The 22,498-nt window shown below is 36.7% G+C and overlaps 1 protein-coding gene across 1 annotated transcript in view; it reads right to left on the bottom strand.

Moving 5' to 3' along the window:
- Window positions 1-1,084: 1,084 nt before the first annotated feature.
- The window catches only part of LOC110678703 (protein kinase DC2), a 93,506-nt gene continuing 72,092 nt past the window's right edge, over window positions 1,085-22,498 (bottom strand). Inside the window, exon 2 of the mRNA XM_021851917.1 lies at window positions 1,085-3,104. Coding sequence (XP_021707609.1) covers window positions 1,827-3,104 — 1,278 coding nt within the window. The 3' untranslated portion in view covers window positions 1,085-1,826. The remainder of the gene's footprint in view (window positions 3,105-22,498) is intronic.

Raw genomic sequence — 22,498 nt, 5'->3', positions numbered from 1 at the left:
TTCCTCAGGGTAGTATCCTCAGGCCCCTGCTATTACCTCTGACATGCCCGCACTCCCAGGGGGCGACGCGTTGTCTTCGTTCGCAGATGACACCTCCATCGATCATAGCGGAAGAGTGATTAGAGCGCTCACGGTGAAACTCCAACGAGGCCTGGATATCTTGACAGCACACCACACCAGCTAGTTAGCTAGCTGCAGCTGGAAGATATGTATCAACGCAGCGAAGACCCAGGTCATCCTTTTCCCACACTCCAAATCCCTCAGACTTGTTCCGGCTGAGGATTGTAAAATCACCCTAAACGGCACAGCGGTAGAATGGTCTACACAGCTAAAAATATGTTGTAAATTTAAGTTTAATTTCATGCACATATTTGGAGCATCAAAATAAACGTAAATATCAATGACCAATCCATTATTTTTCAATTGAATTCACTTTAAATTTACACGATCATGTAATATTCAACCATTTTTAGTTGAATATTGAATGTATATTAGTTTAAATTTACATGATACTGTAATAACACACGAATTTGGTTTATTTTTACAGTAGACTTCAGTTTACATCACATTGAAAATTAAATATTTTTTTCTGTGTAACGAAGCCCATTACCTAGGGTTGACTTTGGACAGCAAGCTGATCTTTCGCCAATAAGTTGACAAAACGGTCTCGAGATGCAGCACGATGCAGCGAATGCTGTATCTCTTTATCAACCAAAGGTCAATACAGACTCGAAAGAACAAGCTTGCTGGCTACAAACAAATCATTCGTCCCGTCGTCGAGTACGGCCGAGATAAAGACTCTCGATTGGTACAGTAGTAGGCTTGAATTTTCGCGAAAATCACGTGGCTCTCCCAGTACAGTAGTTCAAAAACGTGAATCTCATCAAGTGGCCTATGTTGGGTGCACGAATTGTTTAAATCATGAGTGTCATTGAAGGCTCTAAATGCGGGAAATGCAGCGGGAAATAGAACATTTTTCTACAGTAATTCTGGGTTGCCCTTAGCAACGGGTGTTTTGCTATTTTCAAGGCTTTTTGCCTACAGCAGCGATGGGCGTGAGTTTCACTGGCTTCGCTGACTGTGATTGGCTTTGCTTGACTACTGTAGAGTGAATTTTAAGATTTTTCCCAACCCTGTTTCTAACACTTGACAGTTGCTTTACCAAACATCTTGTAGTTGTATTTTGAATAATTTGCCAGACTAAACCCTCTATAATGAGAAGAAAAAGGTGATGTAGAAGAAGTGCTTACACCTAATGGGAAAACGATCATGCCAAACCTCTCTAAGCAATACGTCTTTCTCACCTACACAAAACTGACATTCAGAGGTTTAATTTATAGTGAAAAAGAGAAAAAGAAACACCACCATGTGATAGACCACGAACATGATTGGAAAATGTACCGCAGAAGAGAAGAATTGTTGATGAGATGTTGCAAGAAAAGTGCAGTTCACTAGTTGATGACATTCGGCGAATACTGTTGGTTAAAAAGATATACATATATACAATCAATATTATAAACATCCATGAAGATTCCGTCCCAAGGCAGATACAACTCCACCCGGACGGCAGCATGCGCGTTAGTCACACCATTCTGCTTTCGTTTCCTACCAAAAACACAAGTCATTCTACGCGATTCGTTCAAACTTTGTACACGTTCTACTATATCTATGATCAGAAACGGTCAAACTAGATAAGGTGATGAAACTATACAAAACATATCAAAACCGATACTCGAGCTACGTGGTAAATGAGAATACGTCAAACCGGGACCACGCGGATCCCCATTCTCTAATAGAGTATACACAATTTAGAACCGTTGTTGCTTTCAGAAATCCATATCATCCAAATCTTCCTCATCCACAAAATTCAAAGATTGACCAGTGAGATTAATGTTACCTTCGTCGAGATCGTCCTCCTCGATGAACTCGGCCGACGAGTGCACCAGGTCGTCCGCTTCGAGCTCGGCCTCGAGGTCGTCTTCCGATTGCGAGGTATCGTCGAGGTTGGCCGGCGTCGTCATCGGAGGACCCGGTGTTGTCGTCGATGGCGTCGAGCTCGCAGACCTCAGCGCAGGTGCTTTCCTCGCCGGAGTCGTCTTCGCCCTACCCCTCAGGACTGATGGCACTGTACTACTACTACTACTGCTACTGCTGCTGCTGTTTGCGCTACTACCACTACTACTGCTAGTGTTCTGTTGCAGCTGTTTGGCTTTCTTGTTGGCGTTGGGGCCTCCACCTCCGCCACTTCCGCCCGGTCCCTTCTTGGGCTTCTTATTATTGTTACTATTTACATTGGAAGGAGCATTTTTCGAGTTGACTTTCTTCATCACCTTCTTCTTCGGGCCTGCCCCTGCGGGCTGAACTCCTACATTTGGTACGTTCGCTAGGCTTGCGCTTGGGCGATTGCTACTACTACTACGGCTAATACTTACACTATTTGCACTGTTTGGACTGCCACTGGAGCTGCTACTACTACTACTGCTACTACTAAGACTAACAACACAATCGCCATCATCCGGGCTGCACTTTTGACTTTTCGCTAGCCCTGGGGGCTTTTTCCTACCACTATTTGTACCTATACTACCACCCTGCGGCCTAAAGCAATGCTCTCCCGCCGGTTCGTCTTCTCGGCATTTCCGCCGCTTTTTCTTTTTCTTCCGCATGTTGTCTTTACTGTCTTTGTCTTTGTTTCCACCGGCTGCCGTCACCGCTTGCGAGCCGGTGGCCGAAGGTCCCGCATTTTGCGGAGCCTTAGCAGGACCGCAAGCTGTCCGAGGCCGCATGACCTTCGCAGTAAGTTCCTGCAGTGCCCGGCCCGTTTCGCACAGCTGCTTCAGCCCGTGGCGGACGTGGTTCGCCCCGAATAGTCTCGAAATTAATCGCTCCACGCGATCGTGAGCTACGGTTTGGGTGAGAGCTTTCGTGTAGGTTGCCAGCTTGCCCAGCGTTCGATTGACCGGGATCTGGATCTTGCGCGGCTGGCCGGTTTTGTTCAACGCCAGGTACAGGGTTCGCCGCGAGTTCGAATGCTGCGTCGAGCTGTAGGTGTTGTAGTGGTGCTGCTCCATCTGCTCGTTGAAGACGCAATCCTCGGTGAAGTCTTTCTATATTTTGGGAAAAGGGAGAAAAAGACAGAACGAAAAGTTTGCATTAGACACTAATGTGACAAGGTAGACTTGAATCTGAAACTCAAATGAACGTAAAATGACCGCCGATCTCCAATCCATCCCATCATATCATCAATCTCTCCTCTGCCATTGATCACCTTAAATTTCGCAACCGATTAATTTGCCATTAATAGGATATGGGCGTAGACTTGCCCATCCATGTCTACGCATTATCACCCACCCGTCATCCTTCATCACCTCTTCTATTTTTTTCGTTGCCCCAAGCATTCTTCGAGATTACGCAAAGCACCCAACCTTTCCGTGGCACAAAACGAGCCTTGTCTAGTCAATCAATCAAAATTAACCCCTTGCGCATGGCAACAACTCGGTGTGACAACAACGATGCACTTCAATTAGGGTCTTCTGCGCTAAACAATATTTCGTTCGATGTACTCAATCCAAATAGTTCCTAGTTGATTTCAATTGCAGTCTGGTCACAATCCATTTAGAAGTAGTGGCGTCGACGCCGCCTATCAAGAACGACAACTACTTCTTCGTGGCGTGAACTTTATCTCGACGGATAGGGCCCTACTAGTTTTCACTTTCTATCTTAACCATCATGCGCGTGTGACCGTCGGAGAACCTCGAGAATAAGTTTATTGCCTAATTTAATTACCGCATCCAACGAAACAGTGGCGCTGGCATCGCCTTACAAGCTACCGGTCGTCCATCCAAAGAGTTAACCGGCTCGCGTTCGTTTAAACTTCTTTGCATGTTTGCATTTTATGAGCGGGAATTAAGCGGGAATAGTGCCACCACGAGTGGACTATCAATCAATCAAGTAGGGAGGTCTGCAAGGTCTGTGGTCGGTGGGCTCCAATCTTTAAAGGGGTGGTCAGTTGTCGCTCATGTTCGCGCATTGATCACTTCGCCATGTTCGTGCGGTGGACGTCAAATTGGTAACTATGTGCGTGTAGAGCGCGGCGCTACTGTCTGACAATGGCGCGCTGATTTTGACGATTATTGATTGATTGTCTCGGTAGTTCGTAATGGGTCATCGCAATCAATCGCGTGTACTAACTTAGTGGGGTAAGCTCAAGTTGATATTTTTACAGGAAAAAGTTTTGACTTTTTCAAGTGGAGACAATTGATTATGCAGATTGCTTTCGGAAGCAATGCGCATCGCACCTTCGTGCTGTGCGCACACGAATTCTCTCTGCTCTTGGAAGTTTTTTTTTCAAACTATCTAAAGCAATAAAACAGAACTTCTCAGTGCTACCATCCGTCCTGATTAAGCAGAACATGTCATAATTTGGAAATTCTTTCAAGGCGTCCTGATTTATTTTTCGTATTTTAAGTTTTGTCCTGTATTTTCCTATATGGTGAACACCATGTTATGGTATAGATAATTTTTAATTTGTTAAAACTGTCGTCACATCAGAACACATCAAGTAGGTTAAAACGATATCTATCTAAAAAATCTTGTTTAGTTTTGTGGTTTACAATCGACTTCAGTTGCATAGAGAGTTTGGGTTGCGTTCATACTGTATCACAACACCTTTAAATTCAGGGGACGTACTAATACTGCTAATAGAATAATTTGGGCTCGTTCTAATTAAACAGTGATGTATTTTTTTACATTTTTTATTTCAGGTACATTTTTTGCTATCAGAATGAAAGAGATCTCAGATATTCTGATTATTAGTTTCAGCACAGGTGGTAGCAATCATGGGATCATAACAATGTTTCTTATCTTCGGGCAATATTTTGATGCATCGTAAAGAGGAATTCCCTCCACCTAACATCTCGCGCTCCACATCATATCTGACCAAGAGTTTCTGGTGAGATTATTAACGAATGTGTCTCAGAATCGTGTAGAATAAAAATGTTGGTTTTCAAGGAAAATATCTGACGGATTTCTCCCGAAAACTTACGAGACCTTTATGGAAACTTAACGGAAGCTTCTTTATGAAATTCTTAAAAATACTTTAAGCAGATTTTTTGTAAAACCATGATTCGAGGGTAACTATAGGTATTTTCTTGCCTAATGTCTTATAATTCTCAGAAAAGATTTAAGGCTGATTTCTTACACTGTTTTACTGGATTCTATGAAATATATTTGGCTGAGTTTGTCATTCTTAGTTATTACCTATCAAAATCTCGATCAGACACAATTTTTTTTTTTTTTAAATAATCAATAAATTGCGAGCAAGATTATTGCAGGATTTCGTGAGTTATCTAAATGAATATTCTGAGATCCTAGGAAGGTTCCTTAAAGATTACTCTAAAGGGGGTTCGTACGGATTTAACGGCTACGTAGTCTTTTCGGGAATAAAACGAGGTTTTAGGGGGGTCCCGTAGCCTTGAGGTTACGCTTTCACTTCGCAAGCGGAAGGTCATGGGTTCGATTCCCAATCACCCCACACAAAAACTCCGTCCAGCCACCAGAAGACGCCGCACGAAGGACCGTGTATTGGGGAAGAACACATCCATCCTTCGTCAGTATCGGATGGTGACTGAGACACACTGACCCTCTTTGTAGGCTGTTGCCTCACACGACACATAAACATGGTTCATTTTGCACCACCGCTCACCAATGGACTTCGATATGGATATGGATTGGACCAACGACAGCACTCTCCTCTACCTGCTCGGAATGAAAGAAATAGCAATAAGAACTATAAATAGATTATGTATATGATACTCGGCATAGTAGTGCACGGAGTGCCTAACAAATAAAAGTAAGGAAAAAAAACGAGGTTTATTACTTCAAATAACAAACTTGAGAAAATTCTTGTCAGATTCCCGGAAAAATAGTTGATAAAGTTCTAAAGAGTTTTTGACGACTTCTATGTTTTGACATGCGTAATTGAAATACCCCAGTGTTTTCGGAAAAGTGATAGAATATTGTCGTATCAAAAGACTACCTAGTAATATTTAAGAATTTGTGTTTACACTCATACCCGCCAATCAGAAGTATCTCGTGAACTTATATTACCTCAACAACAAAAATTGAGAATCCGGTTTGGAATATGGATCATGTTCGGAATTTGAGCTAAAATTAAACTTACACAGGTAAGTTGTGGAAATATCAAAATGTCCTGATTTTGAATCTTCGGGAGATGGTCACCCTAGACTGCTACTAAAACAGTACTTTTCAGTATTAGTTTTTTTTTTACTATTAATCCATTTACGATCCTTGTTTGGACCCGTGCCTTCAATTTTTCGTAGTATCCGTTGGCGAAAGCTAGCTAATCCTTCTTGAGAAATAACCTCTGAGGACCTTGAGGTTCTGATTTTTACTAGATTAGACCGAGAATTTATATTTTCCGTAGCGAAATTTGAAATTTACACACTGCTGTGCAGCGATATAAGACAAAATCACAAACAAATAAAATCAATACAAATCTATACAAACTGCGAAATTTGTGGAAATTGTGAAAAACATAACTTCGGTGATCCAAGAATTTGCTAAGGCCCTCTTCGCCCCACCCCTCCAGAAAAAATCGTAGCAACGCCAATTTCAGTTCCCCGAGTTCCCCACTAATAATTGTCATAGCTTCGTACATTTCAGGGTGGTCAATGAACCGGTCATCTGATATGCACCTTTCTTAATTTGCTTTTCGGTTCTTAAAAGTTTCAACATCCTCGTTATTTTTGCCATCCTTTAGCTCGAAAGCGACCAAACATCCCCTATTTTGATTGCATATCGTTCTTTCTAGTTTACCTCTTTATCACTGAAGACGGTTCTTCTATATAAAGATTTTTTTTTCGATCATTCGTGGAAATTGAATTTCAGGAAAAGGGTAGTTCGGAGAACTGGTGTTCGGGGAAATGTACAATCATGTCATCTTCTTCTTGGCTTTAACCTCCTCACTAGGACAGAGCTAGCTTTTCAGCTTAGTGTTCTTATAAACACTTTCACAGTTTTTAACTGAGAGCTTTCTTTGACAAAGTTACCATTTTCGCATTCGTATATCGTGTGGCTGGTACCGTAAAACGGGGTTTCTTTGATAATGCAGGTAACTTTGATAGTGCGTTACCCACCACATACTACGCAAAATATCATAATTTCTGTTAATCGGTTAAGCGAAACGAATGTAAAACTAAAGAATATTAGTATGACACTTTATGTAAGAGCTGTTTTCATTTGAATCGAGAGCATTTGAGGCTTTATATACGAATATTAATAAATTGATACGATGTCAGCATTTTCGAAACACTTACAAACAATCTGTTGTACGATCACTATTTGATGTAGTTTTGAATAGTTGGTCACTTATCTTTGACAGCCTAGTTATCATGGAACTTGAATATGGTCTCAAATCTCTTAGCGAAAAACATTTTCACAAACTGGGACCTTTTTTTGTAATCTAAGTCAGAAATTTCCATATAACATTCATTCAATTTTGTTCGATTTATACTCCACTATCAAAGTTACCCCAAAACAGAAACCCGACTTTCGATTATATGAAAAATTATATATCCATTCAAAATAAATCTTTTGGCAATCTATCAATTGCAATCGATAGCTAGGATGCCAGTACTTGTTTTAAAAATATAAACTATAATTCTTTGAAACAACATGCATAAATATTCAAGTTTTCTTCGAAAAAACTATCAAAGTTACCCCGTTTTACGGTACGATGATACTTTATGTTCAGGGTAGTCAGGAAAATTTCCATTACGAAAAGATCCTGGACCGATCGGGAATCGAACCCAGACGTCTTCAGCATGGCTTTGCTTTGTAGCCGCGGACTCTAAACACTCGGCTACGGAAGGCCCCTATCATTTTATCTACACACGATGAAAAAAAACTAATATTACACGTGACGTAAATGTCAATTTTAGCAATATACTCAGGGTAAGAAATGAAATAACGTAAAATTATAAAAAGACGCGAACTTTAAAAATAAAACGCATAAACGTAAGTATCTGCGCTTTAAATACGCCATTTTTGCAAAATTGCGTCATATGTGACGGAAATTTTTTGTAATCCGAGCAATATCAAATTCGATGTGACGGAAAATGATGTAACTGCCTTAAATATATGTCATTTTACGTGCCTTAATATGTGTGGAACCTTAAACGTATATTTACATGATTTTTTCTAAGTTTGTATGCATAACTAAGAATCATGTTATAAATGTACAAAACTGGATGTACACCTAAAATTTAAATTCATACAACTGTCTGTTGTCTATGATCATTAATTTTACTGACAGGGTGATAGAAAATGCACCTGATCAGTAGAATTTTTATGTGCTTTCAAAAGTGATGGTACTTAGTGGGTGTACAAAGAGCATTGTAGGTGTACAAGTCGTGTCCATCACGAAGCTCACGCACCGATGGCTCCGTTCCATCACCAAACCGTCTTCGCAGCAGAAGGCGGTAAATGTTTTAATCAAGTGAGCCCACAACTGACGGCCTGATATGGTGGTCACGCTGTCGGCAGAGCGCAACTTCCTCTCATCCTGTCCGATCGACTGATCGCAGTTATGATGTTTATGCCAAGGCAGGAGAACTGCTAAATTACAAGATGATGGTAAATGGCGATGGCGCATGCGGAGTCATTGATCATCTCTCCGACTCGTCATTAAGGTACGTAAAACAAGCACCTTTTTCCCGATAGCGGCATAATCTGTGAGGAGAATTTATGAGGCTGGATCAACGATGCGTGATGCTGGCCATAGATGATGACCATGGCCGGACACCTCGTTGGCGTACATGGCCGGCATCAGTGTTCGGTGTGTTGCACTTTATGAAGAAAATAAGGCAAGTGAAATGAAGGAGTATTGTATGGAGTGTGAAAATGTTTTAAGATGTTTGGGACAGTGAGTAGGATGTGGTCATTGATTGGGAATCAATCAGAGTAATCATACTGAAGACACGTACCTCAAACTTCTCACTCTTAGCTCCCACGCTTTTGCAAGCAATCATTTTGAGTCCGTAGGTGCTAGGTTCGGGAACATTACGCAGAGATTTGGTTATGTAAAAATTGAGTCTGAAACTTTGAAGTGCGTGGTAGTCATCGTCCAGACGTTACGATGCTACCGTAAACCGTATTACTGATGAGTTCTCATAGACAAAACCCTATCATCCTCGTTCAACTATGCGACGACTGAGTGATAATAACATAGTCATAAATTCTAATGAATATGACATCAATTATATCGAGCTGCATCTGGTTCATCACTGGCTGATGATGTCTTCATCAGAAGGCCCCATTTCTGGATCATCAGGCGTACAAACGATCGGATTGTTGCAGTCTCTCTCCGATCTACTCCTCGGGATTGCCCTAATAAACGCTTATTATGCAATATACAGCAGATAGCGACCACACATTGCCGTATCGTGTGAACCAGGCAGCATAAACTACTTGTTCCCAGTGTCATCCTTAATCCTCCTTCCCCATTGGTGCTAATCCCTCCGAGCACATAAAAAGTCAATGACCAGTCAAAACAGCACCCACTTCTCACAGTTACCAGCGCTCCCGTTCTCCGGCCTATGCTGGGCCCGTCATTCGAAGTACCTCTCCATTAATTGCCACCAGACCGAACAAGCTGTGACAACTCTATTAACTTCAAACCGCTCCGCGGTTCATCATTTTAATTGAGATCCCATAAAATTCCACCAAAAAACAACAACCGCGCCCGGCAAATGAAATGGTTGTCAACGAAACTATCCGACCAGTAGGTGGCAACAAAATTGTAACAGATTTTGATACTCAGTAAGCAGATTTTCTTTTAACAAAATATGTTGTAATTTTGGCTAATTAGTAGTTAAAACAACAAAAGTTATAACCCAATTGTCTTTACAATAAATTGAATAAAAATATAACACGTTATGTTATTTTCCAGAATTAAATAATAACAAAAATTGTTATATGCCTATCATGAAATAAACCTACTAAATCAATTACTTTTATATTATTCATAACAAATCATGTTTTGAATGAAAACAAATACAAAACATCCTAAGTTATTGCAATTGATTTTGTTTTAAATGTTTTTAAGTACCGTTTTGATTCATATTACGGACACTTAAGGGCTTAGTGAAGTATAACCCAGCATAGAGCATACAAAATAAATCATTCTGTATAATTCCTTAGCGTTATTGAACGTCGGAAACCTTTAACTTTCGAATGGTGGGTAAAGAATACGCTTCTGCAATTTGAATAATCTTAAATAAATCAAAATGTGCGGCCTTTTCATGATTCTTATTCCGGACGCTTCCTCACTTTTGCCTCATACTCCGGACACTTTGATTCGAATTCCGGACAGCTCATAATAATCATTAATAGAACAGTAGAATCATCAATTGAAATCGTCAAACCACTAAAGAGACACCTAAGGTAGTTGGACATTATAAATTTGCATAGATATCTATGGAAGAAGCTTATTAAAACGATTCTCGAAAGTGAGAACTTTTGAACGGCAAAAATTGAAACATTTCGGGTGAATTGTTTCCCATACAAAGTAGCGTGTCCGGAATTTGAAGCTGTCCGTAATATGAATCAAAACGGTATAATTTTCTCTACGAATTAAAATCGTCCCTACAAAAAAAAAAAAATAAAAAATTAAAAAAAAGAACATCTCTAACAAATTTTGATGTGACTGTGATACAATTTTGTCGTAACCCACTGGTCGGGTAGCTTCCATCATCAAACGAGATCGCTGCCCAGGCCTGGTTTAGTGTGTACATCTGTTAAAAGCAAGACTTTAATTTAACGCTTGAACTTGAAAATTTCCGGATCCGCTCTCCGCGAGCGCGCAGAGGAGAAAAGGGAATTTCGCTCGAGTTTTCAACAGTCAAATAAACCACTGCGAACTGGCTTCAACACTCTCGGATTGCAAACGAGCGACCGGTGAATAGTATCAACTCTTCGCAGATCTTTGAGTGGAAGCGCGTGCACGGATCGTTTGTTTATATTTGGTTCTTTTTCGGGAAAGATTTCCCATACCGTATAGTTCATCAACGGGGTTCACAAGACGGGTAGTAGTCGCCGTAGATGGAGAATCCCGGTGGTTGGTGTACCAGTACAGTTGGCCCATGAGAAATGCGGAACACTCTTATGTTTGATGATGCAGTAAATCTTCTTACTTTTCTGTATCTTTTTCTTCTTCCTCTACATCAGTTAGTATCACAAAACACTATAGGGTAGGTGTACCAGTTATGGACATAATGGTTCCCTATTTCGCCATACGTGATTACTTTAATGTGTTCTAATTTTGAAAACTTTTGTGTGTTGTAGTATTTAAAGTTTTAAGATATATCTTGATGTTGAAACATTAAAAAAGATTTAAAATGTGAAAGTAATCAAAATTTCACATATGTCCAAATAGGGAACCACTATGGCCATAACTGGTACAGTTTCCCTAATAGTTATTTTTGCAATTTCTCATCGTAATAGGCCGTTTTTTTATCATGCTAATCTGTCATGAAACAGCCTACTTTCCTGCACTGAAGTATGCAGTGCAGGAATAGTCATTACGCAACTGAAACCAGTGCTGTAATGATTCATTACGCAACACTTTCTCATTACGCAACTGGTTTGAGTTGCGTGAAGAATCATTACACAACAGTTTTTCTGAAATTGTAAAAATATGGTGAATGCATTCCGATATAACTTCTGATACCTTTAAGTGATCTTCTACGAAATTGCAAAAAATGTTGTACGTAACTGAATACGTAACTCGTTGCAGAACTTAACTTTTACAGCACTCGCCGTAATTATCCTACTCGGCAAGCCTCGTAGCGACTCGTGGCAAGCCTCGTTAGCGACTCGTGCTGTAAAAATCATCATTCTGCAACTTATTCCGTAAACTACTATTGTATGCCTTGAATACTACCATTTCAATATACAGATAAAGTTTTTGATTAACGTGACCTTCCATAGCCATTACTCATATTCTCTACAGAAATGTGACTTCTAAATCTTTAAGAATTCAAATATTTACTTAACAAAGCACTGGATTATTTCATATAAATGCACATACTACACAGAAAGAAAAATCCATGTAAATTTCAGCGTAAAATCATGCACATGAAAGGAATGCCAGATTTGTCGCAAATTTACACGTCACATCGTGTAAAATTACAATAACATCATGTAAGTTTCCGCTATACATCGTGTAATCTAGCATGGACTCTAACCCATTATGCGATAATTCGCATAAATTTACACGATGTTGATGTTATTTTACACGATGTGTCATGTAAATTTGCGAGCAATCTGGCATTCCCTCTATGTGCATGTTTTTACGCTGAAATTTACATGGATTTTTCTTTCTGTGTACATATCAATCTTCCTAGATGCATATTCATTTGCTCAATCAAATCAGGAAAATTAATTTTTATCTTTCTTCAAATTTTTCATATCTTTTTTGCGATACACTTGAAAAAAGCCCGTGACTTTGTACCATAAAGCTCTTCAAATACTTGCATAATAACTTTGAAATATTAAAAGACGGAGTTGGGTGCTGCAATCAGAGAAAGTTGGGCGACAATCAATTTGGGTTTAGTATATGTCAGTATACCCGAGCAAAGTCGAATAACAACCGCATAACATAGTGATAACAAGATATACAGCATGATTTCATTTTGATATTTTTTGTTATCAATAAGAAGAATCTTGTTATCAACGAATTTTGAGCTGTTAGATCGAGGATGCCACTGACGAGTGAATGACGTCAGATGTTTGTTATCATAATTCGATCTTTATAACTGATTGATAACAGAATGAGCTATCAATGAGGGAGATTGGCTGGATAAAAAAACTTGTTTACAATGTGTTTCAAATGATAACACAGTGCGAGATTCAATTGATATTTTTAGTATAAACTTTTGTTATCACGTTTGTTATGTTTCCTGCTTATTCAACCAAAATGATAACAAACTATGTTATCAAATCCTTGTTATCGAATAACACAACTTGTTATCATTTTGCTACCCAACTTTGCTCGAGTAAGTAGTCCTCTTAGGTTCTTTTTTTATCTTTATTAATGAGATTTTTAACTAGCCTAGGAGTTCATTTCAGAACCAACAGCTTTACTTTCCATCTGAATAAAGTTTTTCAGTAATATAGGAATCTGGGTAGGTTCACTGTGAGACGAGGTTACTACACTACGTAAAAGTCGAGTGTAGTCAACTCGATTTGAGTCCTTAGGTTTCCGACATTTGCATTCATCAGTAATAAATTAAATAAATTAGATATTTCGAAAATGTACATGGCCCTTTTTGGCTGTAGCCACCAGTTTTTTTCTCTATATTCTGATAATATTATAAATTATTGATGTAAGTTTCAAAAAGATTGCTAAAAATGAAGCCAAAACTAGATTCTCCAGAAAATGACGACTTTATGTAAACATTTATTTTTCATCATTCAAGGTTTACTGAGATCTATCCATAAACTTTATAGTGTAGGCAAGAAACGTCAAGCTGGGGCGATTCAAAAATTTATAGCGGTCCAGCGTAAAAAGCTGGATAAGAAATTGAACAGAACGCATAATTAATTGGTAAATATTCTTCTTCTTTCGGACGTAACGTTAATACTGAGACATAGCCTGTTCCTCAGCCACGTATTTTTAGCTATAACCTATGAACATGGTTAGCCAGTGGACCATTTGTGCATGTTGTGTGGCATGCACGAAGATACTCTCCGGGATGAAACCGAAGCTCTACTATTAAACGTCCCGAGTAGCACATATATTATAATTGAGGCAGAATAACTCTTATATGACAAAATCTAGTCAAATCAGGAAAATTAATTTTTATCTCTCCTCAAATTTTTCAAAACTTTTTTGCGATATACTTGAAAAAGCCTATGACTTTGTACCAAAGAGCTCTTCAAATACTTGCATAATTACTTTGAAATATTAAAAGACGGAGTTGGGTGCTGCAATCAGAGAAAGTTGGGCGACAATCAATTTGGGTTTAGTATATGTCAGTATACCCGAGTAAAGTCGAATAACAACCGCATAACATAGTGATAACAAGATGTACAGCATGATCTCATTTTGATATTTTTTGTTATCAATAAGAAGAATCTTGTTATCAACGAATTTTGAGCTGTTAGATCGAGGATGCCACTGACGAGTGAATGACGTCTGATGTTTGTTATCATAATTCGATCTTTATAACGAATTGATAACAGAATGAGTTATCAATGAGGGAGATTGGCTGGATAACAAAACTTGTTTACAATGTGTTTCAAATGATAACACAGTGCGAGATTTAATTGATATTTTTTAGTATAAACTTTTGTTATCACGTTTGTTATGTTGCAATAATGATAACAAACTATGTTATCAAATGCTTGTTATCGAATAACACAACTTGTTATCATTTTGTTACCCTACTTTGCTCGAGTAAGTAGTCCTCTTAGGTTCTTGTTTTTTATCTTTATTAATGAGATTTTCAACTAGCCTAGGAGTTCATTTCAGAACCAACAGCTTTACTTTCTATCTGAAGGAAATCGTCACTATAACCTTAAGGTCATAAATGACTTTCTTGGAGATGGGATTCGATCTCAGGTCCTTGTCGTAAGAAGTCCTCTTAGGTATCCTGAGTGGAACTAGCGAATAAAGCTTTTCAATAATATAGGAATCTGGGTAGGTTCACTGTGAGACGAGGTTACTACACTAGGTAAAGGTCGAGTGTAGTCAACTCAATTTGAGTCCTTAGGTTTCCGACATTTTTATTCATCAGAAATAAATTAGATACTTCGAAAATGTGCATGACCCTTTTTAGTTGTAGCCACCAGTTTTTTTTCTCTATATTCTGATAATATTATAAAATATTGATGTAAGTTTCAAAAAGATTGCAAAAAATGAAGCCCAAACTAGATTCTCCAGAATATGACGACTTTATGTAAACATTTATTGTTTATAGGTTTACTGAGATCTTGCCATAAACTTTATAGTGTAGGCAAGAAACGTCAAGCTGGGGTGATTCAAAAATTTATAGCGGTCCAGCGTAAAAAGCTGGATAAGAAACTGAACAGAACGCATCATTTTAGGGTAAATATTCTTCTTCTTTCGGACGTAACGTTAATACTGAGACATAGCCTGTTCCTCAGCCAAGTATTTTTAGTTATAACCTGGTTAGCCAGTGGACCATTTGAGCATGTTGTGTGGCATGCACGAAGATACTCTCTGGGATGAAACCGAAGCTCTACTATTAAACGTCCCGAGTAGCACACGTATTATAATTGAGGCAGAATAACTCTTATATGACAAGTTCTAGTCATATAAGAGTTATTCTCTCAATTATAACATGTGTGCTACTAGGGGTTGATGTCAACCAGGACCGTCTGATGTCTGATATGTCTAAAATGTAGGGGCCCGGGGGCCATTATCTTGTAGGGGCCCTTTTCTCAGAAAAAAAAATTGTATCAAAGAGTTTATTGCAGTTTTTCTGCAGGTTCTTTAAGAATTTAAGATATTTTTCCTCTCACATGACTCATGGAAAAACTTCATGAAATCTTCTAATGATTTTTCCATAGATTTCATCTGAAATACTTTCAGGGACTCATACTGGGATCCCTCTAGATTTTTTTCTAGAAATTCCTCTACCAGTACTCCCAGAAATCCTTCTAGCAATTTTGAAAAGAAATTTTGCTTAGAAGACTTTCTCCAAGAAAACCTTGAGCACTTCAACGTTTGACCTCCAGTTATTTCCTCAGGGATTACCCCGATTTTTTTCCAAAGACAACACGAAAAAAAAATCTGTGGTAAAAATTACTTTTTTAGCTGACTACGCCCATTCTCATAACTACAATGGAATTTTAGAACAAATTGTTGTGTTTATGATACATCCTACCGCATTACCGGTACATTTGACAGAAATGATTGTCATTAATCTGATTTCGACTACAGACATGGTCAATCAAGCGCAAATGTGGTCTGCTGAAAATTGCCGGTGCGAACGCTTAAGTTAATCCTAAAATGGTAGTTCTTACCGCACTTTTTTTTGGGAGTAGGAATTTCTCCAGGTATTTTTTTCACTAATCCTTCAACCGAATTCTACAGTTGTTTGTAAGGAAATCTATGGAAGAATCACCTGATACAATCATGGAGGATCTAGACCTTCCTTGAAAAATATCTGAAAGAAACATTGGAGAAATTCCATGGTAATTTCTAAAGTTATCCTTGTTAAAATCCAGGATTTATTCTTGACATATATAAAACATTTTTTTTGGAGAAATTCCTTAGAAAAATTCTTGAATGAATTCCACAGGAAATACTTAATCTTCGGAATTATCTCTGAATGTTTGAGAAAAAATCATAAATTCTCACCTAATTCCTAGGAAAAATCATGAAAAAAAAAGCAGTAACACTGTCGTAATGTCGTAAAGAAAAATTACAAAAAAAAAAAATGAGAAATGTCTGATCTGATTCTTTTTTCTTCTGCTTCATTTTAGGTTACATTTTGGTGTTTCTGTTTCGTGTTTGATTCATTTTCGGTCTCTTTTTGGTTTCTGTCTGGTCCTTTTGTGGTCCATTTTTTGAAGCTATAGTTCTCTAAAGTTCCTATAGTCAAGGCACTTAAACGCCACTAGGTCTGCAATTATGTTGATAGAGTAATTTTCGAGATAAATAATTCAATGATATGGTCCTATTACTTGATTTGCAAATATGTTAATTACATTCGAACCTAGCCTTAAACATCGTTGAGAAAGCTTTCGCTATAGTTGGAAAAGTCATGTTAGAAAATCGTTAAGAATTTAAGCAAATGGATGGCACTCCATTTGTTTATTCAAATCATTTCTGAATATTTCTTTGATCTTCTTGTTTCTCGTAAAGTCAACAAAATCCCATTCTGAATGTTTGAATATTTTGTTCTAGTAATTTTACATATTAGAGTTTATTTTTAAAAATTTCGCCCATTATTCCAGATAAATTTAGAAAATGTATATGTTTTCAGTTTTCAGAGATTTTTGAACGTCTTGAACAAAAACAATAAAGTTTTAGTTAAGTTACTATAAGGAGTTGAAGTTTTATTAACGTAATGTGAAGGTACCTCATACCCAAGTAACATTGGTAGCTGAAAAACAGCTTATTCAGCTAAAATTTGGTTTAAACAACCTCATTTCAGCTGAATAAACTAGTTATTCAGCAATGTTACCTAGGATCTTACTTTGGGTATACCATAAATTAATCGGATTTGAAATCTTCTTCTATGTATATATATAAAAATTAGATGGTGTTTGTATGTCACGAAATAACTTGAGAACGGGCAACCAGATTTTCAAAATTCTTTCGTAGTTATGTTAGTTAAGTGTTCCGAGGTGTTTGTGTGTATCAAAAGCGGATATTGAATGAGAAAATCGAAACGGGAGTGAACGGAAGTGTCATTTTGTAATGGATTTTCCATAGCGTTTTTCAACACCCTTCTTGATGACAAGTCAAAGTTTGCCAGGACCACTTTGTCTATAAATAAAAATGAAATGGTGTTTGTTTGTCATGAAATGGCTGGAGAATGGGCTAAGGATTTTTAAAATTCTTCCTTTGTTATATGAGCGGTTCCACGCCGTTTCGCAAACCCGATTATTTTTGTATATTTTGAATCGCTTGAAAATTTGTATACAGATTCTTTATGACCAAAAATGCCATTATGCGCTTTCAGACCGCCATTTTGAACCTCGCCTTACTTTTGAGAAGGGCGTATCGGAAAATGCATGGCAAATCTTTAAAAAACTGTAACTCGAAAACGGTTTGTCCGATCGATTTGAAATCTTCTACAAAGTTGTAGGTATTGCTATATGGTAGGACTATATGGAGAAAAATATGCACGGTAAAAAAAACTTACAGATTGTTTTTTATTTCAAAAACAAAATTTTAAAATCGATTTTCTCCAGAAAGGCAGTTTAGATTTTTTTTATTTTTGGATATGTTTTAGGAGACATCTTATGTGATTTATTGCACAATGTTTCAAAATGGAAGAATTATGGACAAAAAAGTTATGATTTTTAAAAAAATTACAGATTTTGAAAAAAAAATGAAATAGAGGAAAACAATAATTTTCTATGTGATTTTTTGAAAGTACAAAAAAATGGCAATCGAAAAGTACTTACGTAATTTTTTTCTAGGTTGCATAAATTTCGAAATATACTCATATTTATATAAAATTTTCAAATAAAAAAAAAGAAAATAGGCCCTTTTCAAGCATATTTCGTGTTTCTCCATTCCAGAAAAAATTATTTTTATTGAGCGAATCGTAGCTGGATCGTTTATCGTTTGATCAAAACATTTATGCTTAAGTATTGAAAAAAGAGTGCACGGTAAAAATATATAAACGATATTTTCAAATGAAAATTTGAAGCTAATAGTTCTTAAAAACCGCAACATTGATGTTTTTAATTTTTGGATATATTTTGCGGATGTTGTGGGTATTGTTTAGGACTATTTGGAAAAAAATATGCACGGTAAAAAAATAATGACAGATTTTTTTAATAAAAAAAAATTCAAATCGATTTTCTATGAAAATGCATCTGTGATTTGTATTATTTTTGGACATGTCTTAGGGGACAACTTATGTGATTTATTGCACAATGTTTCATAATGGAAGAATTATGGACAAAAGAAGATGATGAAACTAGCCGAGTGATGCCTGGCCAACGTGATTATGTTTCTGTAATGAGAGACGGAAAGCGGCTGCCAATTCAAAAAAGGTTAATGATGACTACATCAAGAGAGTCGTTTAATCGATTTACTGAATTACATAGTGGTGTTCAAATAGGATTTATAGCTCTGGAACACATAATGTGTGCGTATGTACTATTCACGAAAATGTTAATTTGATAATCCATAGTTTGAAGAAATATAATTTACTGTATGATTTAAATTTTTTTACTGATAGTTTATTATGTGAAACAAAAACAGTGGATTGCACCTTACGTTGTTGTGAAAAATGTTCAGATTCTACTACCTTTGAACGAAGCTTGTTATCAGAATTCGAAGAGAATGGCATTGACGAATTACAATTTGAACAGTGGGTCACAACCAACAGGTGTGATATTGAAACTTCTTTAAAGCAGCCTGATGATTTTGTATCATATTTTACTCGTAAATTGGAGAAACTAATACCTCATGATTTCATCCAAAAAGAGCAAGCTACATGTTTAAATAACACAAAAAACAATTTGATAGAAGGTGAATTTGTGGTAATTTGTGATTTTTCGGAAAACTACACATTTATTCTTCAAGATGAAGTTCAAAGCCATCATTGGAATGCTCAGCAAGCTACTTTGCATCCGTTTGTAAATAATATATCAAGATGGTCAACCCAGACAACCAGAAATCGCATGAAAGTTCACGTTACAACTCGTTTATTCTTACTAATTACATCAAACTCGCTAAACACCGTGGATAAACTCGTCGGATTGATGAGTTTCCTCGCATAAAACACTTCTTTTCTGAGTTCATTTCTACATTATGTTTCGTCCCGTACACACGTACAAAGTAAGTCGGATCAATCCGTAGCAGCTGTCAAATCATCATTTGTTATCATAAATTAAGTCGCATAATATTGCAGGTTAGTTCGGTAGAATATTTATACACTCGTTATTATTCATCACATAATATATGCACGCATATCGCCTCCACTTTTGTACGTAGAAGGCCGTTTCGCAACATCTTATAAGTGAAATTTTGCACATATAGAGCCTCCAGGTGATTTCGTTATACGTACATTTTGGTTGTCTGGGAAGTCAAGATGGCAAAGTCAATCATTTAAGTTTTGTTGTAACTTCAGAAGATTTGCGCCACGATTCTGTATCTGTCAACTTATTCATATCTAAAATGATAGATTTTTTTGCGATTGGATCACAAATTAACAGTCAACAAGATATATTTTATGTCTGACGGAGCTGCATCACAGTATAAAAATATGAAGAACTTTTCAACTCTTTGGCAATTTAAAATCAAATATGGTATAGAAGTTGAATGGCACTTTTTTGCAACATCACATGGAAAAGGGCCATGCGATGCCATAGGAGGGACACTTAAACGTATGGCTACCAGAGCCAGTCTTGCCAAAGAACGTGAACATCCGAAAAAAATAGGAATTATATGATTGGGCTCAAAATCGGAAAGAAGAGCAGCTTACACAAATCTTCTTTTGTTATTCAACTACTGTGGAATATGATATCATTGCACAAGAACTTAACCAACTATTTTCAAGAGCAAACACAGTTCAAGACACTCAGAAATATCACTCGTTTATCTCTATCTCTGAAACACAAATTGAAGTTAGACAATTTTCGAGCTGTGACGATGATAACAAGAAAGTAGTTGATATAATTAAGAAATAAAATTGCAGTTTATATATAAAAAAAAACAAACTTCTTCTCCATGGTTGTACGATCTTGCCGCGATGAGAGGGCTTTACCCATTAGCCGGGCTTAGGGACCAAAGGTACATCGTTGTGATAGAATCACATTTTTAATGCCACGTTTAGATTTACCGTGTATATCTCGGAAGTGATGCATCTCAGTTAAATTTTACTTGAGTATTTTTCGATAGAAATTTTTCATATTTAAAAATATATAGATATTTTTCTGTACTCAAAAAAACGCACCAAAAATATCGTTTTACATAAATTCGTTTTATTTATTTTTTTTGAAATAAATTATTTTTTATCCAAAAATTTTCCGTTTTGAGGCATTGTGCAAGAAATTACAAACAATATGCTGCAAAACATATCCAAAAATTAAAAACATCAATTATGCGGTTTTTGAGAACAATAAGCTTCAAATTTTCATTTGAAAATTTCGTTTATATTTTTTTACCGTGCATACTTTTTTAAATACTTTAGTATATAGGTTTTGATCAAACAATAAACAATTCAGCTACGATTAACTCAATCAAAATAAAATATTTCTGGAATGGAGAAACACGAAATATGTTTGAAAAGGGCCTATTTTACTTTTTTTATTTGAAAATTTTATATAAATATGAGTATATCTCGAAATTGAAGCAACCTAGAAAAAATTTACTAAGTTACTTTTCGATTGCAATTTTTCTGTACTTTCAAATAATCACATAGAAAATTATTGTTTTCCTCTATTTCATTTTTTTTTTTCAAAATCTGTAATTTTTTAAAAAAACATAACTTTTTTGTCCATAATTCTTCCATTTTGAAACATTGTGCAATAAATCACATAAGTTGTCCCCTAAAACATATTCAAAAATAAAAAAAAAATCAAAACTGCGTTTCTGGAGAAAATTGATTTAAAAATTTTGTTTTTGAAATAAAAAATAATCTGTAACTTTTTTACCGTGCATATTTTTCTCCATATAGTCCTATGCAATACCTACAACTTTGTAGAAGATTTCAAATCGATCGGACACACCGTTTTCGAGTTACAATTTTTTAAAGATTTTCTATGCATTTTCCGATACGCCCTTCTCATAAATAAGGCGAAGTTCAAAATGGCGGTCTGAATGTGCAAAATGACATTTTTGGTCATAAAGAATCTGTATGCAAATTTTCAGGTGATTCAAAATATACAAAAATTAAATTAAAAAAAAAAATTCGTCATGTTCGGTGGAATTGCTCATATTCCTAAAGTCTTCTAACGTGATTGTGTTTATAAAAAGCACAAAATATTCAACGGGAAAGTCGGAAAGGCAAGAGCGAACGAAACGTCATTTTGTACGGGACATTCCATGGCGTTTTCCATTAGCCAATTTGATGAATATCAGGACAGTTTTTGATGACTTTTAAATAGTTTTGTATTGAAAAAAAAAAAAAATTTGAGTTATTTAATAACCTACTTAGTGTCATTGACTGAATAGTAAAAAAATGTACATTTTATATTTTTTTCTTCAACCAAGCTGTCACAAAAGAAGAGTCTGGTGGTATTATAATAATGTCAAACCAGTTTTTTCAATAGTTACACGGAAAATAAAATATGGTCCAGAAAAAAAAAATTTTTATATTTTCAGAAGAAATGCTTAAACTCTAATTTTTATTATTATCAAAAATTGATACTAGCAGAGATTGCAAGAAAAAATTAAAAGATAGGGATGTTCAAGCATGAAAACTATGACCATGACTGACCGCCCGCAGTTGCTAGTCCGTTATTGCAAGAACAGCTGTACTTAAAAAGAGAACCAACATACGCTACTCAGGATCAGTAGCATCCTCATGGTGTAAGTACTGGTGCTCTCATTATTATAACAAACACTACCGGCGCCGGCTGCGTCCGATTGCAGATCAATTTGGGATTGGGAGGGAAATGTTGACGCGTTACTTGCTCTATGGAAGCCGGGGAGTCCTCTGCACTTCCACAAGAAAACACTGGGAGTTTGGATAAGGGAAAGGATTCGTTTTGGTAAACGATAAATATATAATTTGAAACAAATACGTGAGCATATACACGGATG

This window comes from Aedes aegypti, chromosome 3 (assembly GCF_002204515.2).
Source record: "Aedes aegypti strain LVP_AGWG chromosome 3, AaegL5.0 Primary Assembly, whole genome shotgun sequence".
Lineage (NCBI taxonomy): Eukaryota > Metazoa > Arthropoda > Insecta > Diptera > Culicidae > Aedes > Aedes aegypti.
The sequence above is the reverse complement of the archived record's forward strand: the minus strand, read 5'-3'. Positions and strand labels throughout refer to the sequence as shown.